Source organism: Sciurus vulgaris (genome assembly GCF_902686455.1).
Source record: "Sciurus vulgaris genome assembly, chromosome: 1".
NCBI classification, from domain to species: Eukaryota; Metazoa; Chordata; class Mammalia; order Rodentia; family Sciuridae; genus Sciurus; species Sciurus vulgaris.
In genome coordinates, this window is record NC_136461.1 from 102794882 (window position 1) to 102821948 (window position 27067).

General features: G+C 47.7%; 1 protein-coding gene across 5 annotated transcripts in view; it reads right to left on the reverse strand.

The window, feature by feature from the left end:
• Positions 1-712: 712 nt before the first annotated feature.
• SYT6 (synaptotagmin 6) overlaps positions 713-27067 on the reverse strand; it is a 61029-nt gene continuing 34674 nt past the window's right edge. For 4 of the 5 annotated variants that reach the window (XM_079135638.1, XM_079135639.1, XM_079135641.1 and 1 more), the window contains exons 4-7: positions 15306-15426; positions 9988-10159; positions 8667-8817; positions 713-3495 (exon numbers count right to left, since the gene is read on the reverse strand). In XM_079135638.1, coding sequence (XP_078991764.1) covers positions 3424-3495; positions 8667-8817; positions 9988-10159; positions 15306-15426 — 516 coding nt within the window. In that variant the 3' untranslated portion in view covers positions 713-3423. Of the gene's footprint in view, positions 3496-5105; positions 5176-8666; positions 8818-9987; positions 10160-15305; positions 15427-27067 lie in introns of all 5 variants that reach the window. The other variant, XR_013763074.1, reaches the window with a different exon arrangement.

Genomic DNA, 27067 nt, shown 5'->3' on the forward strand with positions numbered 1-27067 from the left:
GACAGACACTTTTACCCTGCTGAGTATTCAGCTGTAGATATGACCAGTGCATCACTGAATCCTGCTGGCAGACCTGATGGAAGGCGCTAGCATGGGGGGGGCTGCCGAGTGCTTCTCTCAGCAGTTCAGTTCCCTGTGGAGCACCAGTAATTTAGATGCAGATGTGCAGAAATGGATGTACCTTCCACTCTCCTCTCTACAGGCTGCCTTCTAAATTAATTAAAAGCTGGGGGTGAACACAGAGGCTATCCTATCAAGTTGGAATGTTCTTTTTACATTTTCAAGTCTGTAATAGTATTTTCCCATGGCTTTTCCAAGTTGTGTTTTATGAGTTAGCAGGATTCCTCTCGTGGTGGGGGAAAGCATTGTACTTTCCAGATACCAATGTGACCCACTTCCCTGGAGAGGGAGGCTTTGGCATCTGGAGGGGCTCCTTGCAGAGCTGAACAGCTGAGGGAACAGCAGAGCCCAGTGTCCCAAATGCTCTGTGAGCCGCAAGCCTGACAAAACACAGGTGGGTTCCAGTCTGGTGCGGTGCGCAGCTACTCCTCAGGCAGAGTGAAAAATCAACAAGCGCTTCTGTGTTCCCTGATTGAAGGGAAGTAAGTGGCTATCTATGTGAAATGAACATTAAAAATAAAAGCTTGTCGGTATCCTGTGTGTGTGCTTCCTGCCGAACCTCAGGAACACAAAATGACAAGAGAAATGGGCAAGAGACAGAGATTTAATTGAATAAAAACTCCAGGCTGTGACAGGGGTGGGAAGACACAAAGCAGTAATTAACAACATAATTTTTTAAATGATGATACAATTAATTAACATCCCGGGTAAGCGCAGAGGGGGAAGGGACAGCCCAGAAACACTGCTGAATAAAGGAGAAGGGAACTTTGTGTTTTTTAAATAAACATCTGTGTGCAAATGGCCCTGGTTATCGCAACTTCAACAAAGCCTACAACTACCACCCAAGAGGATTCCCATGCCAGAGAAAGCAGAGGACAAATGAATCAACTTTGAATGTCAGCGGATTCTGAAACTTGGATTTCAATTTACTCTCATCTGCAAGGGAGGGATGGTGGGCTAGATGATGAGCTGGCTGCTGTTTGGGTCTCATTCTTGCTTCAGGTCAAAGACTGGCTTCTCCTAATGGCACTGGGGTGTGTGTGGGGGTGGGGGGGCTGTCCAGGAGCTAAAGCCTCCCCAGCGTGGGTTCTGATGCCTGTAGGAATTTACCTAGACTGCTGGAGCCATAGTGGTAGCAGTTGGTTGGGGTGTTGTGGGGCTGGTCATAATCTTTCCAGGAAATAATCTGAAACTATTGGAATGTTCACTTGTATGAGAAAGCTGCTTGATATAAATCTCTCAGATGAACAATATGATCCCACAATTCCCGCTGATCATACTCCCTCCTCCAGAAGGTTTGAATGGGCCATCCTCCCCTGCCTAAGGTTTTATAGATGACAGCTGGACATGCATTTTGAGCTCACTTCTGAGAAGACCCTCTCACACTAATTTCTGGGCTCCTTATGACCCAGGAAACTCAATTGTCTCCTTCATAGTTGCAAGACTTGCTGCATCTGCTCAATGATTGAGAGGGGTCAGTCTAGAGTCAAGAAACATAAGAAGTTTGTCACCTGCTTGGAGTCTTGTCACGATCTTGAGTTTTTTCTCACTCCAAATGCATGACTACCTGACTAGGAAGACCAATCAATCACAAGAATTTGGGGGAGAAAAGTTACCTTTGCACATTAGTCCTTGGCCTGAGGCTCAATACAGAGTGGAGTTTAGATTCATCTACATTTACTTTTCTAGGTTGGAAACTTCTTTTGCCATGATATCCTGTTAGCCAATCTGGTCACTTTTAGGGCTAGCAGACACTACCTAAAGTTATATTGGCAGAGAAACGTGATAACGTGGCTTAAAATGATGGTTACTTTCTTAAGGTTTTCCTCTTGTGGCGTGTGACATATGTAAGAATAAGATACAAGGTGTGTGAGTCCTTAACCTTCCCTTGTTGAAAGATGGGGTTTGTTCACTGACTTGCTTCTTGTGGGTTATACTTGCAGCTCTGGAAGTTGGCATTGTGTAGGTAGTCAAAACATGAAGTGGAAACCCTCCTCTATGTGCTTCCCAGGACCAAACAGAGATTGAGCAAATCAGCCTAGTTATAGGGGTTGGTGTAAAGGCCACTATCAACACAATAGGAATGTGTTATTACAATTACAAAGTAGTTCAAACTTTTTTTTCCACTATACTGAATTCGGCCTAAGGTAGAGATCTAAAGGGAAAAACAAAAACAAAACCCCTCACTATCACAAAACAAACACTGAATTCTTAGTGATTTATAGAACTAAATTCGAGATGAGTACTGTCCCAGAGTCCTTGGGGCTGAAGTAGGATTAGGCTGACTGGATTTCAACCAAGAAGCTACTCTTCCCAGAAAGAGGGATTCGAGCTGTGACTTGGATTTCGAAACTTCCCATTCAGAAAAGAATATTCTATCTAGGTTTTCTTTTGATCTCTTTAGGCTTTTAAAACAGTTGCTTGACACTTCATGAAACTACAAAGCTATGTATAATGCAGAAATCATTCTGGAACATATGTGCCTGTCTTTCTTTACAACCAAGGCTATTTTTGAGAACAAAGATCCTGTTTTCAAACAAATGTGATCATTAACCGTGATGCATCAGAAAACATATGGCCTGGTTAGTTTGAGCAGAATCATTCCTAAAGAAAGTGACTAAGTTCCCATGAGGAATCAAGACATTTTCAGTTCAGGAGGAAAGCCAATGAGAAAGGCAAGCGAGAAGCCCCTGCACACCAGCGGAAGTTCACAAACACCGCAGAGGTTCTGTGATTTCAACATGGGGTCAGGAGTTCGCATCTTGGTTTATGTCACACCAGCGAAGAACTTCAAAGAGTAATACTTACTCTTGAATTGATTTGCACTGTTCCTGCAGGGCACTGAAAACGTAGCCATAGCTCCACGCCACTGCCTCCTGCAGGGTGGCAGAGGTTGGTGGAGACATAAAATCTTAAAAACTCAATCCACCTCTCCTGCAAAGACCACTTCTATTTTACATTGCATTTTACAGAACCGGCTTCTGGGCGCTCCAACCATTTTGTTTGTTTGTTTTATTTTTTTCCTTACTGCTTGTTTTTTTTTTTGTTTGTTTTCTTCTTTTCTTGACAGCAGACCCATACAAAGTGAAAAACCACAAGAACATCACCTGGGAGACAGAAAAGACTAAGACAGATCTGACCACACGACAAGTGTCTCGGCCTTGACCTACACAGGAGCAGTTAAGACTCTGGAGTGGCAGACGGCCACTGCCGCACCGCGGCTGCACAACACTGCATTTAGACGGCTGAACACGTGCGAAAACAACATTGCTGAGTCCCGTTTGTGTGGCTCGGCCTCGCAGCTCATGGTGTCGGAGGTGGTTTAGGAGATGGGCACGAGCTCTCGCTGTCGAAGCTGGCAGCGCGGCCCTGCCACTGTGGAGAGGGGAAAAGAGCCAGTTATCGATTGCCCAGGGAATTCATGTTTTAACTTCCAAAACTTAACTGGCCCATGCACTGAATTAACCTTCCCCAGCGTCTCAGTAAGCTTTCTTAAATTTAGCTGTCAGCCATGCAAAAACATGAGGAAAACAGCTCAGAGCTTCTAGTTTGGAATACTTGATTAAAAAAAAAAAAAAAAAGAAAAGGCTATACAGAAGTAACTTCAGCTCTCTTTACAATGTAGAATGTGTGTGTGTGTGTGTGTGTGTGTGTGTTTTAATAAGGTTCCACGAATGGACCATTTCTGAGTGCTTCAGCCATTTTTCACACTGAAAATCAGATTATGTTAGCAGCAAAAGAAGCAGTCTGCAGAGTATGGCCTTACTGCCAAGAACCCACGATCATGAATTATTAGCAATTTGTCTGGGAGCTGTTAGTACAGCAAAAGAAAAAGAAAAAGAAAAAACCTGATATTGCCTTGGTCTTGGGCGCCTTAATGTGTCCCGCAGGCATTCACACCTGGCTGTAGGAAGTGTGAGAAGAGGGGGCCTTTCCCCTATAGGTCCTCCAAACCTTGCTCCTCCCATCTTCCTGTCTCCCAGATGGACTCCTCTCAGCCTGGCTCTAACCCTCTGTGGAAGTGGGTGATACAATGAGGTGTAATGGAGTGACAGAGGGCTCCATTGACGGAGGGTGGACCTGGGCCTTGAGCCATTCAACCCTTCGTTAGATGGAAAAGCCAGTCATAGCCACAGCAATGTCTCCCGGGTATGGATGGGACCCCGTGGATATTCTTGACTTGTCTGGGGGCAGTGTAACTTCAGAGTGAATCAGTGTCCACTGCTCATTCACCTTTTCGGGGGCTGAGGAGATTGAATACTCTCCTAGTGCCTGTGAGACCAGGCTCTAGTGAGGGATGTTAGGTAAGTGGTCGAGATGGCCTTCTGAACCACAAGGGCAGCCCCTCTGCTTATCATAAGCTTTATGGGGTCTCCATTGTGGAATGACTGGGCTGAGTGGAAGCTGCAACCATGCTTTTCGGGACCTCTGGGGATGACTGGAGGAGGATACAGTTCCCAACTCAACATGGCTATTTCTAGACAGAGCTGAACCATGTAAAGAAGACTAAGTGGGAAACCCATAAAGCTGAGGGGAGACCAGACCTGAGGAACTACCTCCAAGAGCCCAGCCCTAAGGACAGCCTCCATTGTTCTTCTCTGGGCTCTGTTCATCGTGGGTTTCTCTCTGCTCCCTTTGCAGGCCAACCTGAAGGACCTTACAACTAATCAAGCACTGGACAATCAGGCATCTTTGGCCAACATTACATGACCTAGACCTGAGCAATCTCAGTACGTCAGGAGACAGGCTTGCGAGACCTTCCAGTCTAACCATTTTGTTCTTGCAAATAAGAGAACAAAGACACAGAGAAGTCAAGAGGTAGTTAGGGCAGAGCCAGGACCTGAAACCAAGTCTCCTCACTCCCAACTCAGTGCTCTTTCCACTTCATCCTGTCTCTGTCTCAGCACGTGGCCATACTGGGGGAAGGAGGAGACACAAAATGTAATAAGAAACCTAACCTCCTTGGGTCCACACCAGGTACTTACTCCTAACTCCAGGTGGTAGTCTCTCTGCTTTGCAGCATCCACGTGAATGAAATCACAATCGAGGGTTTCCCTGGTGAAATATTTTAGATAAATGAATGCCTGGTTGTTGAGCCCACTGTGACTTCTGACTCAAGTGTTTCTTTACCAGAAAGTGACATAAGTCGATTATTAATGCTTTCATTTAGCAGATCTTCATTTTAGAAGTTGGTTTTTTTTTTTTTTTTTTTTTTTTTTTTTTTTCCTGTTACAACCTTTAATGTCAGTGAAAGGTACATTGTAATTACTGGCTTCTCCCCTGAGTGAGCATGCTACTTAAACAATCTGATGGATAGGCCAGGTCGGAGGAGAAAACATGAAGTGGCTACACAGCGTACCTTTTTTCCCTTATATAACAGCCCAAATAGTCACACAGAGCATAATTGTTTTACAGAACGAATGAAGAAGGAGCACTGGCTCCCCTGCCTGTTCCTGATTTTTCCTATGAAGATAAACAAAGGGAGGAGATGGGGTTCATGGACAATGGAAAGGTGAATGATTCCACCAGGCTTATCAAGATGGCTCTGAAATAGCAGAGAACCTGTCCCCTGCAGGCAGGAAACTCATTGTTCCAGCAGAGGGTCTTTTGTTCTGAAAAGGATCACGTTCCAACAGAGATCTAAAATCTCTGGCAGATGATCTGAAGTTGGTCTTCCTAATAAAACACTTGGGAGAAAGTCACTGGTCAACCAGCCCCCGTGGATGGTGACAACACAAAAACCACTGGCAAGGGTGCCAGGAGGGGAGGGGCTGGCGCTGCAGCTGGGGAAGGGTACTCACTATGGCTTAATGAATTTTTATTCACGAGAGATCCCAGCTGGGAAAAATACTATTTTAGTACATTTGTTTCCCTCAACCTTATTTTAAACACCAAACCAGTGAGAAAGTGTGGTGCTCTCTGTTCTCCTTAATGAAAACAGAAATGATCGCAACACTTGAGACTTTGCTAAGAAAGGTGCAAGATAAATACAGAGTGCTTACAGATACGATGCCATTTATCTTCCTGGGAACTGGAGAAGATTTCTTTATGGATGATACAAATAGGAGATCTAAGTTTCAGGAACAAGGCTCTTGCTCAATGGCCAGAACAGAACCAAAAAGAAGGCAGGTGGGAGCTCTCGGGTGACTGAGAAGATGTATGTTCAAGCTCAAAGCATCACATGAGCATCGAGTGTTTACTTAACATCAGCCTGGTGGGATTTAGATGCATTTTTATAAAGATACTTAAAACTGGGTGCTAAAAGTGTCAGCGAAAATTCTATACAAATATATACTATTGATAACCTAAGTTGCTGAGATGAGTGTCATTTTTAGCTTTTTCATACAGAGAAATGATCAGCTGAGCAGAAAATGGTAGGATAGCACTGGGGGAGGGGCAGCCTCAGACGTGCAGCATGTGAGGTCAAGAAAAAAGTAAACCCGAAGGATCTGGATCAATTTATTCTCTTTTTGTTTTCCATATACTGTTACTTTCCTTTTACTGTCTCATCAAATATTCATTTTCAAGGGCTTGATTCTACTTTATCTTTCTTTCTTTTGTAGTCTGGACTAATGAGTCAGAGTTCTCAAAAAACAGGACTTGGAATCAATTATTTGACTTAATTAGGTTGTATTCTTTGTCATTCTGGAGCCAAGTTGTGACACCTCTGTGGTACCCTGTATCCCTGTTCCAGGTGCTGCTCTGACCAGTTTGTCAAGGGTAGACCCGGTCTGGTAATCGCCCATGGGTTATAGTTATCACAGGGAGGGTAGAGGCTAGAAAGTCAGTCACAGTGCAACAGGTGGGCTCCTGGGCCCAGTTGTTGCTTACGGTCAAAGTTTCCCTGAAAAGCAAAGATGGAGGGCCTACCCCCTCATTTATCAACCGGGAAACAAAAGACTGAAGTGGGTTGCCTGAGTCTCCACAGCCCACCAGAACTTCTTAGCTGCATTCCATGCCCTGCCTCTAAGCCACTCTGAACAGCTTAGTACACTTATTCTAATCTTAAATATTTCCACAAGAGGGGGTGGGGGTTGTCACGGCCACTTCCTGGGTTGAATCCACACTGCCTTTAGTGAGGGCCTAGGTTGTCTTCAGGTTGCCTAGGGTTCTGCCCAGTAGCGCCACCTGTGCCGGTAGTGGGTACTTCGCCCACACTGCAGGGAGGCCCTCCTGGAAGAGAGGAGAGGCTACCCTGGGTTAGCTGCAGAGCAAAGAGACTGACTTCATTAAATCTCCAGCTGTGGAGAATCAAGGCAACCCTGAGACAGAAACACAAGGCCTCAACTGACAGGAACTTTGATCTGTGCCTGAGTCCTTGATGCTGCCTAGAAGGCCATAGGTCAGGAGCTTCACAAAGCGCAGGCCTACCTGGAAAGGTAAGCTGATGGGCCTGGCTCCGAGGAAGCCACCATCTCCCATGGTTTCCATGTGCCCAGTCCCCTCAGTCTCAGTCTCTCCTGGCATACTTCATACTGCTGAAAAGCAGGTGGAAACGACTTCCACCCTGAGAAGGAAAGGGAGTCGGCAGGTCCCCCAGGTTTGCCATCCCTACCTCTTCCATATCAGAGTAGTGGGAGGGGATGACCCTGTTTTTAAGGTGACTTCACTTTTAAATTGAGGGATCATATGATGGAAGGGATAAAGCTTTATTTTTGTATTAGATTTTCCAATTTTGTACAGCTTTCTGGACTCACTAGGGTTGAAGCCTGTTAAGATGAGGGAATAAACACCCAGCTTTCTTGGATGCACTGGAGTATGAGATATTGAAAATGAGTTTTAAGATTTGCCTGGTCACCCCCACCTCCCAGGCCATTTGAGAAAAAACAGGTCACCAACGTGATAGATCACAGGATCTTAAATTGGTGGGGTTTGTAAATATTACTCAAATGGGCATTTTCTTTGTAGCTGAGACAGAATGGCAGGCTACAGATTGTACAGCAAGTCAGGAGGGGTCAAGATGGAAGCCCTCGTCCCAGGACTCCCAACCCAGGATTTGGTTAGAATTCAGTTTTAGCCAGAAAGTGTGACACCTTGAGGCCAGACTCCCACCCCCAGTGATGGTGAGAACCAACCTTCACAAAAGGAGGAAATCTGCTCTATGGTCACATCTTCAACCAGGCTGTGAAAACTGCCAAGTGATTGCCTGGCTTGAGCCTCAGGGAACTCGCTGTTCCCACAGAGGCAGGATTTCTTGCCAAGTTCTGATCTCACCCCCTCAGGGCTCTCTCCTAAAGGACTAACTTGGCCCACCAGCTTTGTGAAGGCTTTTTAGGCCTGGCACAGTGGCCTGCTGGGAAGTCTTCTTCAAAGTTTTTATTTTCCATTAAGAACTCACTGTTGCTTTCAAATGCCCGACATTGGGGCTGTTTGCCAGGCATCCTCCATCTTCTTTCCCTGACTGTCTGTTACACATTGGGTGAGAAGCATGTGGCCCCCCAGACCCCCGTCCCACCAAAGGCTGAGGGATGCACAGCAGCCAACTGTCATTCTCCAGCCCACACTGCCATGCAACAAACATGCTGGGGGCGGGTGACCTCACCCACCTCTTTGAAGGATTTCTTTACTTCCACCAAGGAGTGCCAGTGTGCGATGGGCTTCCGTGGGTATGCCAGCATCTCGTTCCAGTGGTCCCTGCCCAGGCCTTCAGCATTGATCCCCACACGACAGACTCCTATGATCTCATTGTGACCCACTCTGAGGGAGAAACATAGGTCCCAACATCAGCTATAAGACATGGTCTCGGAAAGGGAGGTCCTAGAAGGGTGGGACTCTGCCCAGTGAGTCTAATCTTGAAACATGAGCCCTGAAAATGGATGCTTGGCAGGGCCTCAGGGTATCAGCATCTGTGAGGCTTTGTCTGGCCTCCTCAGGTGAGGGTTGGACACAGAGAGATGAACAAAAGGTTATAAACTTGTTTGGAATCTCAGGACATAGTTGTAGGTGGCCTGACTCTGAGAGTTTGTCTTTTCCCTTATTTTGACTTAACGGGCACATTATAATCTCTCTGGAGATGTCTTGGAAATAAATCAACCTGCTTGGAGAATCATTTCACCACGTCCCCAGCGGCTAGGGTGTGATTTATTCACTCAGGAAGAACATGAATCATCACTCAAGTATGTTCATCAAGTACCTACTATGCCTGAGAACTTGAGCTAAAAATCCAGGATGGAGGGTTTATTGCATGGTTTCTGTCTCCAGCTAAAGTGACATCTGGACAGAAGGGGTCATGGAGGCTGGAGTAGTTGGAAAATGTTTTTGAGCCAGTCTTGATGGGAAAGCAGGAGAAATAAGAGAGAAGAAATATATCCAAGGAAGGGGAGATCAGGTTGAGTGGATATGCTGGGTCAAGATTATGGACAATCTTCAGAGTCTAGGGGAAGAGTCTGGACAATAGGAGCCAGTGATGGGTCTTGAGAAAGGCGCGACCAGGAAGAAAGTATCCAGGAAGCCATGTTTTTTGTCTGTTTTCAGGATTGGGGAAGGGAGTGAAGAGGTCGAACAGCCATCCTAGAGTGAGGGTGGTAGCAGTCACAGAAATAAAGAGGATAGAAAGGTATTTTAAAGGACACATGGTAGATAGGGCTCAGTGCCAGATGGACCAATAAGGATAGTGAATTCAGGGGAAGCTGACTGATAAAGTTGCTCCACCATGGAAATAGGCCAGCTGGGAAAGGAAGCTGGAGCTTTGGCCCAGGGGGAGTCCATGCTCTTCCTCAAACTCCTGTGCTCTTCTTAGGTGGAGCCAGAGTTGAAGCCAATGGGCATCTGAGACTTGAACCACAGGTCTGAGGTCAAGGAGCCCTATGTTGCATTGGAGTGGAGGGAAGGGGCAGGGAATCATGTCCCTCTGGGACTCAGACCTACCGATCGTAATCCATCACTGAGATGAGCAGACTGACTTGATCCATGTTTTCTGGGGGAATGTCAAAGATGATGGCCTCATTGTAGACAGGATTGAGAGTGTTCTTCTTTATGGTTGTTTTCTTCTTCTTCAGCCTCCGCCCATCACAAAGCAGGGACACTTTGACGTAGGGATCTGTGCCAATGGGGACAGTGCAAAGGGAAGGGAACGCATTCAACAGATGTCCTCAAACATCATTTGCAGCAGAGGGACTGAAGCCCTAGACCTACTGCTGCTCATCAGATGGTATCAGTGGGTTGTTAAAATAATTAAACCACCTTGTATTTATGTAGCACACCTGTCTCCGAGGAGACTCTGTGCTTAATAAACAGAATCTTTAGCTACCCTGGTATTCTTGGAAGACTGCCTAATGGACTTTCACTAATAGGGAAGCTAACCCCAATTCAGACAGGACATTTGCCCAGGGATGTGCAGTTCCCAGCCTTTAATCTCAGTCCCACAATGGCTGGCTGGCTCAAAAGGGCGTTGAAGCTAACAAAGGCACTGCTTTTCACCTTTATGGAGTCCTTTTCTGTTTTTTCCCCCCCAACATTGTTAACCAAAGGATAAAGAGGGTAAAAATAGAACTCAAAGATGTCCAAGAAAGAGTCACATGTCAGAGTGAAATGAACAGCAACAATCACAATGCTGTTCACGTCCTCCCCACCTGACAACATGATTTTGAGTCCCAGTGTCCCAGTAATCTCACTGCCATTTGGCATCAAGAAGGGGAGAGTGGCCCTGCACTCTGCTTCCCTGGAAGCCATTTCCTGCCAACTTCTGAACAGTGGAGGGGGAGGGAGCTGTGGCCAGGGGAGGGAGTGAGGTGGTGTCCTGAGACTCAGGGCAGCTGGTTGACATTTCATTTCTCAGTGGGATCTTGGATGCTCTCCATCCTACAAAGAGATGTCTTTTTATTCAATTTTGATGTGCCTCCTGATCTTGTCTCTTCCTTAGTTTTCTGAATAGGTATTTCATGGTCATCATTCTACCCTGAAATTTTCTACTCATCCAAATGAAGTGACACCAATTGTATCTCATAGCACAGGTGTCTTGGTCACCATCATAATTAGTATTTATGCTGCATGGCTCAAGAAACAGGAGGGTGACTCACAGGTAATAATAGCTTTTGAGATGCTGATGTGCCAAGACACCTTCTTGCCCAGAAGCCAGAGCTCATGTGAATCTGTCAGGAGATGCTGGTCAAGGCAGCTGCTCCCTGGCTCTGTGATGCAGAGATGTACGGCTCTCTCTCCTGGGCAGCCAAGCCCCACTTGACCCTCATGCTCCCTGGCTTCATTCTGGGACAGCTGAGGTGCATACCTGTGGTGGAAACTACAGAAACTGCAGCACCCTGCCAGAAGCCCCGAGCTTTAACGGTTTTTCTGTAGACATGTAAATAAGCTGCTGACTAACCAATGTGACAGTGGCAGCTGTGCCTTAACCATAGGGACACTTAAGTTTATGGAGGAACTGGGGAGACCATGAGGAATTTAATCAACCTGCTGTCTCTGAGCACACATTTGCAAGGGCCCCTCTCAGAGGGATTTTCAATAAACAGGAAAGAGAGGAATGAACCCGTATGAGACAGCATTCTGGTTCACCAGCTCCATTCTCTATGGACGTGCCCCAGGTCCACACAGACAGGTGAGAAGAGCTGGCCCCAACAGCTGTCTTTTACACTCAACTTCTTAAGGAAGCGCATGGCTTTAGAAAGTGTCTTCAGGCATGAGTTTGCCCATGCGCTGCCCTTTCCTCTACTATACCTGTATTCATGCACTCCGCCTCAGAGCAAATGTTCAAGTCATGAGACTTAGAAAGCTCTAGGCAGAACCACTTGTCCCATGAGCCTCTGGGCCAATGCCTCGGCACCCCTCCCAACTCTGCTCATCCCTACAAGGCATATCCAGTTTATAAAATTCAGTGGACATATTTCTCTTGCAGGAACCAACACTCTCCCCAGCATTCACAAAAGCTAAACAGAGATGAGTCTTCCCCAGGGTTCTTGGGGGCAAAAGTTTATGGTGTCTAGTGGAAGACTGGCCCCTGATGACATGGGAGGCCTGTTGCTCTCTAATGCTCTGTGCTGCTGATTGAGGGGGTATTTCAATTGAAATACACTGATTGAGCAGTGTATTTCAATCTCATTGTCACGGGAGCCATCAGAATTCAGCATCTGGAACGTACCGGGCACTGTGCTAAGAGATGTATACATATCAGGTCATTTAAACTTCACATTGACCCTATGAAATATTTGTTATCAAATCTCCATTTCATCAATAGGAAAAGTGAGGCTTAGAGAGATTAAGGAACTTGCCTCAAAATTGAAGCCAGGTCTGATTTCAAAGCTCACATTTTTGATCCCTAGATTCTTCGCAGCATATACCAGAAGTGGCAGAGATGAGAAGGTTTACTGTCTTCCCCACTGCTTTGTAGCATACTGGTCCTTATTATTTTGTACGATTTTAATTGCCATCATTCTAGCAGAAGGGTTTAGAGAATTGATTCAGGGATTTTTAAATCAAGAAAAACAGGAAGATCGTTGGTTTGAGAGGTCAATGCCATGTATATCTGGAACAGGCAATTAATAAACTCCATTCACTCCCCAGATCAGTCCACCATCAAACCAGTCTGGGCTGAAGGCAACCTCAAAGTCATCCTTGAAAACAGGATATCTAGTCTGAGAGGCCCCTGGCAGCCACGCATGCACTGTGTCACCCTCGGGTCAGGGTCCTCATGCTATACACAAATGCATTCGTTTGTTCATTCACTAATCCAAATTTAATGAATGCTTATTATGTTCCACACATTGCTCTACAAACTTGCTAACATCAGTGAGCAAAATATACAGACATCTCCCATGCAAAGAGGACCCCTACACATTCAGAATTCAGCTGAGATTTAATACCAGATTCCAAAACCCAGTAGAGAAGAGGGGTAATTGTGAGAGGAGGGTTAGAACCTGGCATAAAAATACCTCCCATCCCAAACTCCCTTATCTGGAACAGTCTTTGTGATTACCTAGGGCTTCACCATGAGCCACCTCCTCACCCCACATCACTTTAATTATACCAGAGAAGATAGTGTGGGGACCAGGACAGCAAAATCCTATTTCCCTCAGCAGCCTGGAGAATCCTTAGTGAATTTCTGTCCCCAGCACACACTTATTTTGGTATTAAAATGAAATCTACATTGGCTATATTTTGAGGCAAACTGACTTACTGCTGCCCGAGAGCTTTTTGCATGTCAGCAGAGGTTCCTTAAGCTCTTCACTATGTCCTGATGTGTGTGGGCAGCTTCAGTGGATGGAGGAGGTTGGAGGATGGGGCTTCCTTGGGGGGCTTTTGGCAAGGTGAAATAGTCGGAGACTGGAGCAGAGGCTCCCAGAGATTCCAAGGTGCAGTAAATAAACCGGGTACAGCGGCACATGCCCCTAATCCCAGGTACGGGGAGGCTGAGGCAAGGCCAGCCTCCCCAAGTACCAGCCTCAGCAACTTAGAGAGACCCTGTCTCAAAATAAAAAATAAAAAGGGGATGCAGCTCAGCGGTAGAAAGTCACTGGGTTCAATCGCCAGTGTGAGAGATGGAAAGGGAGGTGCAGTAAATAAATGCAGCTTATACTGAATTCATACTTCCTGACCTCTCGTTCCTGAAACCTCAGTTTCTAAGGCCTAATACCTTATCTTCTTCCACATTCACAAGGTTGCACTTTGCCCCAGGAATTTTCAGCGGGATCTTCTCCTCTGTATGGCATCGTCATTATACTAAGGAGTCTTTCAGGGAATAAGTGATTAATGAATACAAAGGAAAACTTTTCAGTATATTCCCAGCCAAGTTCAGAGTTGTCTCCTTAGTGGTTTTATACTGGTAATGGGAATCATCAGAAGGGCCCCTTGTGGGAGGGTCTAGGGAAACAAATTGAGCCTTTCCCCCATTTGTTGTCCTAAAGGTCCAGAATGTTCTACAAGCCATTGAACTGTTTTTGGGAGGCCTTATCTCTCTTACTCCTGGGGGTAATTTGAGCTGAAGGGGAAGGAGGCTCCTAGGCCTCAAGTTGCTCCTTCGTTATCTCCAAACTCAAATACCTTCTACAACCACTTGTAGGACCAATTCTACACTTGTTGAATCATGGAGGATCAAACCATGTCCAGCCTGCAGGTCTCTGCAGCTGTTCCAAACAAACTTCTCCTGCGCTGCTGGAATTGCACCATATTTCTATTCTGCTGTAGCTCAGCTCTCTTGGTGCTGAGGCTGAGGCTGGCAGCCCTGCAGGAAAAGCTCAAATCGAAATGCACTTGACTTTTCAGCAGATTTGCTCCTTTGACTCAGTATACAGGGCTGCTGCCCTAGGCCTGCGTGGACCTGCAAACATTTACACAAACTCGATGTAACCCTGCTTCAAGTCCTGGGGCCTCATATAAACTGCAAAGATTGTCTTTAGTTTTTTGTCTCCTATATATTTCCTTCTGATTCTCCTTCCTCTAAGAGAAAAAAATGACAGTAATAGCTCAACTCTATGGAGTGCTTAGGATGTGTCAGGCACAAGGCTAAACACTGACATGGATTAACTCCTTTTTGCCAAATGCAACCACTTTTCAGATTAGGAAACTGCTATAATTTGGATCTTGAATGCCCCCCAAAGGCCAATTTGTTGAAGCCTTGGTCCTCAGCCCACAACACTAATAGGATGTAGTGGAGACCTTTAGGAGGTGGGACTTGGTGGAGGGAAGTTAGGTCATTGGGGACATGCCCTTGAAGGGGATATTAGATCCTGGCCCCTCTTCTTCCTCTCTTTGCTTCCTGGTCACCATGAGGTGAACAGGCCTCTGCCATGTGCTATCACTATGATGTAGTATGCTGCCACAGACCAAAGCTACAGGGCCCAGAGGACATAGACTGAAACCTCTGGAACTGTGAACCAAAATAAATCTTTCTTCATTTTTTTTTTTTTTTCAATGCTGAGGATTGAACCTAAGACCTTGCACATGTTAGGCAAACGCTCTACCACTAGGCTATACTCCTATATCTCCCTTCCCTCCTTTAAGTTGATTATCTCAGGCATTTTGTTACAGTGGGGGAAGACTAACAAAGAAACCATAGCATTTACATAGAAAGGAAGTGACAGAAATGGACTTTGAATGCAGGCAGTTTGCCTCCTGAGCTGGTGCTCCTATTCTAAGAATACCAGCAGTTCTGGCCCTTCCTTCCTGAGCACTCAACCAAATCCTAATGCCTGGGTTTGGGGAAGTTGCATGCAAGGCCCCAGGGTTAAGAGAGGTACCTGAATAGCCTGTGATGTCCATCGCCTTGAGGTTGCGACATTTGATCACCGTGAGGGTTAGCCTGCCTGCCGTGGGCAGGTAGCAGAGGGAGAACATGATCTCTCCCAAGTCCACGCTTTCCTGCAAAGAAGCAAACAAGAAGCAGGTGAGGGGCACACAGGCCATGGGCTTCTTCCCTGTGCAGGTGCTATGGGGCACTCTGGGGCCCAGGAGAAAGCCCTTGGAGTCATAGTGCCATGTGCTTAAGACCCAAGGGACTAGTCTCCATGCTAGGAGTAACTGGGTACAAAAAGTAATAACAATATTGCTCTTTCAGTAGAAATTGCCCCCTTCAATATTCTTTCTCACTTCTTTTGAAATTTTGAGACAGGGTCTTCCTAGGTTGCTAAGGCTGGCCTCAAACTTGCTATTCTCCTGCCTCAGTCTCCTGATTAGCTGGGGTGAGAGGCATGTACCATTAGGCCCAGCTTCTCTTTGGCTCTTGATCAGATTCTGGTCCTAGTTCTTGCCATTCTGTTTTGGTTTGACTTGCCTTGTGGACACCCCTTGACAGCAGGGATGGTCCATTCCAGTTCTCCAGTTCGCCCTTCCCCATCTCAGATCCCCTTGACTTCATGCCCATCCAGGATCCAGGTGAGTGGTTGTGGCAGTGTCCTGGATGGGATACAAGCTCTAGCCATCAGGTGGCTCCTCTCCTAGCAGATCTGCAATTCTTTTCTGCCTCTGCTCCTCAGTTCAGTCATTTTTTTTGTCAATCCCTTTGCTTTTGGCATCTTCCCCAGCTCTCTTGAAACCCACCCAGTACTCTAACTCCAAATCTTGGTGTGGACATTAAGGAACTGATACCCTGTTTGAGACTTGTTGCCAACCAAGGAGATATACACTTGCCATCCCCGGCTTGACACCAGGTCTTAGATCTGCTTTGTCCTTTTTCCTTAAATGTGATCATCCTTCAAAAATAAACCCAGCAAGGAATACTGCTGTTTCTCCTGCCTCCAGAATCATCATGGCTGGGGATCCCTGGAGTTTCTGAGAAAACAGAACTTCCCTCCCTAGAAGTTTTAACATCTTCCTAGAAAGATGGCAAGCATGTCCATCTGTTGTATTACATAGCACTCTGACAGACTGCTTCCTCTTCCTGTTCCCCACTTATTGAATTGGGGTGAAGTTGGCAACATACAGAGATGTTTGCTTCCATAGGGCTCCCAGAGCTAGGTTTGAAAGAAGGAGCTCAGGGTTTGGGAAGTCCTGATTTCAGATGGGGCCCTCTGTGTTCATTGTAACATTCATTCAACAATATTTGTTAAGCACCTGCTATATGCTGGGTGTTCATCTGGATGCTGGGAATATAGGAGAGAACAAAAAAGACAAAAATCTCTGCCTTCATGTAGCTTGATTTTATTAGGATCTAATTTTATTAGGAACAAGGACAATTTTTAAAAGTAAATAAATAAGTTAGATAATCTAAAGTATCAAGGAGAAAAATGTAAGGCAGAGGGGGAATATGAAATGACTACAGGTGAGGCTACAGTTCCTGAATTTTTAGCCAGAGAAAGCCTCCTTGAGGAGGTGACTTCTGAGAAGGAGAGAAATTGAGGGGTTTTGTCAATTCCCCTCACAAAGAACCAGCCTCTGCTGGAGACAGTTAGGAGTTCCCACCAGCCTGGACAATTAGCCAAGACTCCCCTACCCAACCCTTTCCAGTGCATGTGATCCCAAAGATCTCCTGTAGGTGGCGCTGGCACCCACCCTTCCCTAACCCGACACTTGTCTTTTTGTCCACCTATCCTCACCCCCAATCAAATTCCAGGCATAGTGACAGAAGGTGACTACCCCAAGTCCCCCAGGAGGAGGGTCAGACTGGAGCCAGAGCAGGATACCCCATAGGGCCAGCCACCTGCTCCAGCACACATGACCCCCTGGCCTCCACAGTGTCAGTGATCCAAGACCAACACCTATGGAGCTTGTCCATGAATGCCTTTCCACCCTGAGGTTCACAGCAGTTCTGTGAGGCAGGGATTATTGCCATTACCCTCTGCATTTACTCAGGTTGAAAAGCCTTGCCTGGCTAGCTGAGCCCCTTCTCTTGGGAGAGTGCTCCTCATATTCCACCATGCGCAGAGGCCCTGACAGCTCACTAGGGCACATCTTAAGGTAACCCTGACTCCCCTATCCCTTAGACCATGCTGCACTCTTTTGTTTGTTGGATGGTTCATTCCTATTTGCTGAGTGCCAGAGGCATGGTGCTTTGTGGAGAGTATAAACTCTGCTGCCCTTAACTTGCATAGTCTAGTCAGGTGTAGCCAGTTCAAGAAAGGTGCTAGGATCCAGGAGCATCTCCTAGTCCCTTTGTTAATGGAGGGAAACAGAGATGAATGCCCTGGTGTTATGGGAGCATGGTCAGATCTCCTGTGGCAGGGATGTTCAGTGGTACATCTGACTGAATGGTCCCTCTCTGACAGAGGAACCAAGGTGCAAGGAGAAACCCAACTCCCTTTATTTCCCTTTTAAACTCTCCAAGGTTTGAGCCTGACCAAAGCCAACAATGGACTGCCCACTGAGCACATGCCAGGCACTTACCAAGTCCTTTGCTAAATTCCCTCTGTGAGTCTAAGCCCTATGAGGCAGGTGCCCTTATTATCCCCATTGCACATGGGAGAAAATGAATGTTTCGTGAAGTTAAGGAACTCACCCAAGGTTGCATGACCAGTGAGTGCTCTGGTGCCAGACTTCCATGTGTCAATGCCACTGCTCATACACCCTCAGTGGCTCCCCTTATTTGGCTTCTGAATCAAGGCTTATCTTCTTAGCTTACAATTGGGGCTCTCAACAATTGGGTTCTGTTTTACCTCCTCACCTGATTTCTTCTTTCTTCCTCTGTGCCAGCTCTCTGCTCCACATGGCTGGCGTATCTTGGGTCACTTTTTTGGGGGGTGTGGTATTGGGGATTGAACTCAGGGGCACTTGACCACTGAGCCACATTCCCAGCCTTATTTTGTATTTTATTTAGAAGCAGGGGCTCACTGAGTTGCTTAACGCTTTGCCATTACTGAGGCTGGGTTTGAACTCACCATCCTCCTTACTCAGCCTCCTGAGCTGCTGGGATTACAGGTGCACATCACTGCACCCGGCTCTTTGGTCATTTCTGCCAGAATGCCTCTCTCTCTTTGCTTGGACAATCCTATACCTGCTATGGAACCCAGGATTGTGTATCCCCAGCTGTGAGCATCTCCCTCCACATCCTGCAGTGTTTTCTGCCCCTTAAGAGCTCACAGGAGCCACCAAGTCCCCCTTTGCCCTGCATCTGTGCCCTTCCCCAGCATGTGGTGTTGAGAGGCCCTTTTGGGACAAGGTTCTTGCCTTACTCCAACTTTTGCTTCAGAGGTACCCAATAGCACACAAGAGGAGCTACATAAATGCCTGCAGGAAGGGATGACTCCATTTTAGCCAAAAGAATCCTGGCAAGAATAGTTCTCCATATCAGTGTTATGATCAAGTTAGGGCCCTGGGAAGAATTCTGGAAGCTGCTACAGCCCCTCTGAGAGGGAGTAAACATAGGCTGCTGTCACCATGTCCCCACCACTGCCATCCTACAGAGGCAAAGTTGTACTTTCACAGCCTATCTCTGTTGGGGACTCTGAGTTGGTTTGTTTGTGAACTTGGGAAGATATAAGGGCTCCCTCAGGGTAAATGGAGTTTCCCTGGGCCCTAGGAACTGCTCTCAAGGGTGGCTTCCCCCAGGAATTCTGGCCTACAGGACACTCTTTTTTCGGGGCTGCCTTTTCTCATAGGACCATGGCACCTGGGGGACATGTGGGTACTGAGTCTGCAGTACACTCTGGAGCCCCCACCCCAGACTCTGCACCCAACAGTGACTTCCACCCTCCATCTATGGACTCCCACAAGCAAAGGGACAGACCCAGGATCCTACTATGACATGGTGGCAGAGAGGGAATGGGACCAGGGCACCTGAAGCCCAGGTCTGGGGGCTTCTGCTGTGGGTGATCCAACCTCATCAGGCCTGAGGGCAAGTTGGTTGCTCTCAGCTCAGAAGATTGAAGGGGTATTGTTCCCTTGAACAAGCAGGCAGCAGAGGACTGGGTTATTTGATAAAGTAAAATAAATAGGTTAATTTTGAGTAAATAGAGAGATGGGAGCTAAGCAAACAGAGACAGTCAGCATCTCCTGGTGGCCACACTCCTTCTCTGGGAAGCTGAGCCCAGCTCAGCCCCACAGCTGTAACCTTATCTGGCCCTCTTTCTGCCCCTCCTGTCTCAGGGGGTTTCAGCCCTAGATTCCACATACCTTTTCAGACTGTAATTCTCATTAGAAATGTTTGCAACTTTGGGCTTTAATGAAACCAGGGGTGACCAGGGGCTGCAGAACAGCAGCACCTTATTGCTTTCATCTCATTCTGCTGTCAGAGAGGCTGCCTTAGGACCCCTGACTGGTAATGAGTTCCCGGGTGCAGGAGAGGTCACTGTAGTCCAGAAAGCTGCAGAAACCAGCTGGGCTTTCCTATCTCCTCACCTACAGGCTGAGAGGGGGGATCTGAGCTCAGTAGCAACTGGTTAGAAGTCTTGGCTAGTGCTTGGAGTGTGTGGGTCTGCTGCCAGGGGAGGAAAAGCCAGGAGAAATCTGTCCTCAAGGTAACCTGTCTGCCTGACATCACTGCCCATAATAGTGGCCTGCTGCCTAGCAGTGCCAAGGGTGCCTGAGCAGGGAGATTCTGCAGGGTCCCCTTGCTGCAGCACTGTTCTTGATGGTACCACAGCAGCCCACCTGCACAGCTGTTACAGATTTTTCTCCTCGATGCACTCATATAGCCCTAGGCATAGGGGGAAAAGGCTGTCCAGGAAAAGCAGTGAGCCACAAGTCAAGAGACCCTGACTTTTAGTTTCTCTGCCACTAATTAGCCATGAGACCTTGACCAAGTCATTTCACATCTTTGAGCTTTAATCTATAAAAATGAAGGGGTTGTACTAGATGATTTTCTGGTAACCGTGAGGACTAAGGATGCAAACTAGAAAATCCATCATTAACCATCATCAACCGAGATGGCCCAAGGGTGCTTAACTGGTGTCCATGGTCCACCACAAGGAATCTAGCAATTTCATTTTGACATCCAAATGCTCTCGTTCCTTCAGTCCTTAGATGCTGTTCTCCAGGGCTAGCCATGCTTCTTCCTAAACAGGTGCTGAGTGGCATCAATGCCTCCAAGTTGGCCTTGGGAATCCAGGTTGAGCAAAGCAAGGACAATGCTTCCCCATCTCTTAGAGAACACTTCTAGTCTCTTAATCATTAAGTGACTCCAGCAGAGGAGCATCTACTCCACTTTCAGGAAAGTCACGGGAGACCTAAAAATGATCTTGGAAGCACTGGGCAGGAAGTGCTGTTAAGTTACTCTGGGGCAGGGGAGCCCGGAAGAGAAATAGGTAGAAGCCAATTTGGCTCTGATGGGCACAGAAACATCCAGTGTGCAACCCCTCTGTGTAGGCTCTGGTCTCAGTGCTGGGGGTACAGAGATGATTCAGCACCAAGGCCAGACACTCAGGGCCAGGAAACTCCCAATGGCCTCCTCTGCATAAGATGTAACCATACCTCAAACATGAATTTGAGACTTATAAGATGGGTGCTTGTGTTCCTCATCAGAGCCTTTTAGAGAGCGGGGATGGGGTCCTGTTCTGTTTGTCACTTTACTTCTCATGTCTAACTCAGCACCCAATGCACAGGAAGTGATGGGTAAATATGGATTTGGGATCAGGCCTTGGTTCAATTTCCAGCTGTGACTCCTATGAGCAGGGTGACTTACTGAACCTTTCATTGTCTTGGTTTCCTAACCTGCAAAATGGGAATATTCTAGGACCTACCTCTTAGGGTTGCTGCAAAGATTAAATGAAGTAATTTGTGCAAAGTGCTTGGCACAAGTAAGTGCTGAGAATGTATTAGCTGCTGTTGTTATTACTGTTGTAAAGAACTTGTGGTCATGGGGTAAGGCAGGGGAGAGAAAGGCATATAAGTAAGTTCTGTTTGGCTTGATGGGATGATAATAGAGGCGTGGACCAGATGTGGAAGTGGAGAGGAAGGAACAATAAATTCTGCCAGGGAATCAGGGTGGCCGCTCGGAGCACTGAGAGTTGATAGTATCTAGAAAGGTGAGTGAAAGGAGTTTTTTAGCACAGAAAAACAACAAGGGCATTTCCAGTAGAGGGGTCAGCAGTGTATTAAGACATGGAGGGGGAACGGAGGGTTCAAGGAACGTGACAGACTCCATGTGGATAGAAGAGCATGGTGGGGGATGGAATGGGGACAGAAAATAGCTCAGATGAGCTGGGAACAGGGTCAGGGCCCAGCCCTGCCTGCCTGGAGGCCCTTACTTGGCATTTGCAGGTAATGGGAGATTCCCTGCTCTTCGTTTCCTACCCAGCCCACACGGGCACCTTCCATCCAGACCCCACGCCAGAGACCATGAGAGTGCGTGTCACTCATTCACTATGCATTGACTAACTGTGAGTCTGGAGAGATGGTCACGATAAGGTGGACCAAGTCCCTGCCCTTCAGGACCTTGTATTCTAGGAGAGAGAGATAAAAATAAGGAAAACAAGATAGTAACCAAGGGAACAAGTGACGTGATGGAGGGTCACACACCAGGCGAGGGGCCGCTTCAGACAGAGTAGTTTCAAAAAATGAGGAGGAGACAGCAACCAAGAGTGGAAAGAAGGGGCATGGTTGGTAGAGAGGCCAGCAAGGAGTGCCACGGCCCTGCACCTGTGTGGAAGGGGGTGTGGCTTGGTCCTGGCTGCAGTGAAGAATGAATGAGGAACAGAAGGAGGTCAAGGGAAGTCTGAAAAGTCTTTGGATTCCATTCCCTGTGAAAAGCAGAGCCCTGGCAGTTTAGAGACCTCCGCAGGCCTGGAAAGAGTGGATGGCCAAGGGGAGAGTGGAAGAGCCCTGGAGTCCTCGGCCTCCTGCCACCCCCACATCCAGCCACCTACCCGGCTCTGCAGACTCTCCCTTCTAGCAGTCCCTGGGCCCTAAGGCCGAGGCTCTCCCCTTTCCCTCCCCACTGACCTAGCTTAGCTCTGACCTCCACCATTTCTCTCCCGACCACTCCCATCCAGCCTCCTTGCTGGAATCAGGAGGCTGCTCTCCTGCTCAAAATTCTTCAGTGGCTCCCCATTTCACTCTTGTTTTGGAGTTGGACAACCTCGTCTTCAAATGAACTGTTACCCAAAAGCCCAAATATATATAATGATGAAAAGGGGCTCAGGGAAAGGGCCCCCAGAGCTCCTACTTCAACCCCTCAGCCTACTTCCTTGGAGCTTCTAGCACTTGGCCTGAAAATCACTTATCCACTGAATCAAAAGGCTTCTTCATGAGTCGGCCCTGGCCTTCCACCGTTCTACCCCAGGTTCCATAGAAACCATTCACATTGATTGAGTGCTTACTATGTGCCATCTGTTCTAAGTGCTTATACATATTAAGGCATGTATATACAATCTTCACAAAAACCTCCTGAGGGGTACTATTAGCATCTCCACTTTTTACACAGAGACACTTTTGAGACAAAGAGGTGATACCACTGGCCCAAGGATGCACAGCTCCTAAAGGGCAGAGCTGAGATGAGAAGCCAGGCCTGGGAGCCCCCACTTTTAGCTTCTACCCCATCCTGCCTCTGACACCCTCTCCCCAAACTCTCTGAGATCTTTCTCCCCTCCACGCTTCTCCCTGTTCTTCCCACTGCCTGAAATCACCTCTCTCTGCCTCTGACTATGCTGAATGCTGGCTGTCCTGTTGCCTCATCCTGGGTCACCTCCCCTGACTCACTGGTCTCATTTGGAGGTGTGCTCCTCCCAATGCCCATGGATTGTAGAGTTTTGGGGACAAGTGTTACAAACACTCAAATGCAAAGGCAGGACATATCTGAGAAAACTAGCAGGATCGGGCGACTTGCTGGCTGAGGGGGCTGCTATAGAGGGAAGCAGAGACTGACACTCAGCCCACTCAGCCCGCCCAGCCCGCCCAGCACCATGATGGCTGGCTCTGCTCCCTGCTGGGAGAGGGGAGCCATGGAGATGGGTGCTTCTCCCCAGGTGTCAACAGGGGGATCCCTGCTGTGAGCACAGGGCCTGGGGTACTGTGGATTGGTTCCCTGCACCTCCACAGGCATGGGCTTCCAGGGCTCCAGCAGAATGCTGGGGGTGGCCGGGATGTGACTGTTGGGATGCTCTGGCTTGGGGCTCCTGCAGGGTGCTGTTTTTTCTGAGGTCCATGCCTGCTTTTTCTCTCAAGTGCTTTTCTGCTCCAAAGGCCTTGGTGCATCATGAATAAATGATCAACCAAGAATTGAAGTGTCTTAAACAAACTTGATACACCCAGCTTTGGCCTGCAGTTGTGGACACAGATAGCTCAGGACATGCTATGGAGGAGAAGGACCCCCAGCTCGTGGGGAACAGAGGTGCGGGGAAGAAGGGTGAGATCCTCCAGGCTGGGCTGGATCCTGGGGGACCCATAGACACTAAAGCACATCAGTGGGAGGCACAATTTTCTGTATCTGAGCATCTTCAGGGACACAGATGGTTTTATTTGGGAGACTTCCTCAGCCTCTCCTTTGTGAACCTGCCCTTGAAAAGAGGTTTAGTATTTCACATGCACCATTACTTTTGGGCAAATATCCATGAGTCAGAACCACACTGGGGGGCGGCTAATGACTTCTAAGAAAGTGGGTGGAGAGGGAGAGAGGACACCAGAGTGTGGAAAGGAGCTTAAGGACAGCAGAGTTTGGAAAAGTTCTAGAAGAGATGGAGGCAATGGCTGGTCAAGCCAGAGTGTCTGTACCCTGAGGCATTTGTCCATGAGAGGCCCGTGCCTTGGAACTCACCTCGGATCTGCTCTGCCACTTGTTCTTCATTAATGATGGGTGGGGGTGGTAAGGACCAGGAGGAAATGGCACAGTAATGGCTTTAATGATAAGAATCTTCATTTCTTGCTTCAGGTTGTCCTGGGGGTGCCTGGAGGGGGGCCGTCAGACAGCTGTCAGTTCCCCCAGGGAGGAGCTGGGTGTCTCAGCAGGAAGCCATCTGCTCTTTGCCCCTCTCTGTAGGAGGGGAGATGCTCTGATCTTAGTGGGGTGGTCCCCTGGGGCAACTCTTTCTGCACATAGGCATGGGTGGGGGAGGGGTGCCAAGCAAGCAGGGTTCCCCTCTCGGCCAGAGGCACAGGCTTGGCAGTGACGCTGGCTTCCTGGTATCTTTGGAGACGGACACCCTGAAGATTGAGGTCTTTATCCAACTCCTATTCCCCACGCTCCAGAACCTCTCAGTTCTGCTGAACTTTGGGCCCTCTTGCCACCTCTCCAGCCCCCTCTGTGGGCCTCTATGCAGTGAGGAGCTCATCAGGACTCAGGCCTGGGCCCTCTTCTCTCCTTGCTCATCCATAATGATAATGCCCATGTCCACGCTCATGACTCCCAAATTTATGGCTCCTTCACAGACCTCTCTTCTAGGCTCAGACTCATATATCCAGCATGACATAGCCATGCAGCCATCTCACAGAAGCCAAAAATGCCTCAGAGGCTCAAGGTGACCTTTTCCTCTTCCATTTACATTCTCCTTTCCTTCTCCCCCAGTCAGTGAACGGCCCTCACATCTGCCCCATTACTCAACCAGAAATGAGACAGTATCGTGGGCCTTCCTCTCTCCTTTGCAATGAGTTCCAACATCACCAAGCTCTGTCAATTCTATCTCCAGATTCCATCTCAAATCCCCCACCTTTCTCCATCTCTCAAGGAGCCGAAAGTCACATCTACCTGCCTGCAAGCACTGTGTCCTAACCGACCTCCCTGCTTCTCTTTCTTCACCTCTCCCTTTTACCACACAGTGGCCAGAGAGCTCTTCCCAAAATGTAAAAAGGATGGCATCACGCTTCTGTTTAAAACCCTCCAATGGCCAGACACAGTGCCACATGCTTCTAATCCCATCTATTCCGGAGGCTGAGGCAGGAGGATCGCAATTTCAAGGCCAACCTAGGCAACTTAGTGAGACCCTGTCTCAAAATAAAAAAATAGAAAAGGCTGGGGATGTGTCCTAGCAACAAAGTGCCCTTGGGTCCAATCCCCATTCCAAAGAAACCCCTCCAACAGCTTTCCTTTGTATTAGGAATAAAACCCAAGACCTGCAAGGCCCCACACCACGGGGGCTAACCTCTTCAGCCTCGCTCACCCAGGGGCTCTCCTTACTGTGCTCAGCCTCACAGACTTTTTCAGTTCTCTACATGGCCTATGTTCTTCCTGTCCCCAGAACATTTTGTTCCCTCTGATGATCATTCTTTCTTCAGCTCTTCACATGGCAGATGCCCACTTGTCTTGAGGCTGCTCCCTCTCCCATCCCCACTCCTGATTATGTGGGGCTGGGGTCTGTGTCACCAGGATGAGGGTGGGGCAAACAGGTGCCAGATACAAAAGTAACGAGGTGCTCACTCACGGGTTCATGCAGTGCCTCAAGAGGGAACGCCCCTTAAGTGTTGTCCCCAGGTGCTTTGCTTGCCTTAGCCTGGTCTGCATTTTATACTCTCCACTCCCAGTACTGAGCACAGGGGCTGGTATATAATACATGCTGGCAAATATCTGTTGGATTATAAACAACTCAGTTTTGTGGGTTTGCCTGGTTAAGAAAGTGGTGAAAAGAACTGGTGACAGCAGTAGGTGCTTGCTTAACCTCAGCCTCTGGTATCCCCAGGAGTGTCACAGCATGGGGCCTGGATGTTTGAATTACTGAGAATGTAACAAAAGGATAAAAAGAAGGATTTTTTTTGAAAGAGGAGATTCTGAGGCTTTCCTGGGTCAGACCCTACCAGAACCACCATTGCAAGGAACACATTGTAACGCAACTGAGGTCATTTGGTACCAGAACTTCCAGGTCAGTTACAACTATAAAAGGACCTCTTCTGCTCTCAGAGGCTGAGGCAGGAGAATCGCAAGTTCAAAGTCAACCCCAGCAATTTAGTGATGCCCTAGGCAACCTAGCAAGAACCCGACTCAAAGTTTAAAAATAATAATAAAAAAGGACTGGGGATGTTGCATGGTGGTTAGGTGCCCTTGGGTTCAATCCCTGGTTAAAAAAAAAAAAAAAAGCCTCTGCTCCTTTGTTAGGCATAAATGAGGGTCCTAATGGATGGAAGCCTGGGCTGGTCCTGGTCCTGGAGTGTTTGCTCTCTATCATCCTTGGCCTTTCTCCTGTGCACCATAAGGCATAATGGAAACTCCATCCACCTGTGCTTCAACCCCTTCGCCCCACCTTCTGCCTCTGGTTATTGAGGATCAGGGGTGCTGAGGACCTGTGTAGGTGTTGAAGGTAAAATTTCTTAGTACTCTGGAAGAGAAAAGTTCTTTTTTTTTTTTTTTTTTTTTTTTTTATTTGCGGTGCTGGGGATCAAACCCAGGGCCCTGTGCTTGCAAGGCAAGCAGAAAAGTCCTTGAGAGAAATCTCCATGACTTAGATTAGGCAGCCCCCTTCTGCCTGCCTGCTCTTGAAAGGAGACAAATGCATGGTGTCCCCTTGCATTACAGATTGTGAGGGGATCAATTTCCTGGTCACCAGAACCATCTAGTGAGGTACCTTGGCCTCGGTCTGTCATTTATCATAAAAAGCACTGATATGTCTGTCATCATCTCACTAAGAGCTACATTGCTCTGGTGGTCACTGCTTCACAGGAAATGAGGAAAGAGCAGGAAGCTGGGCCAGCAGTGGGAAGAACCCCTGGG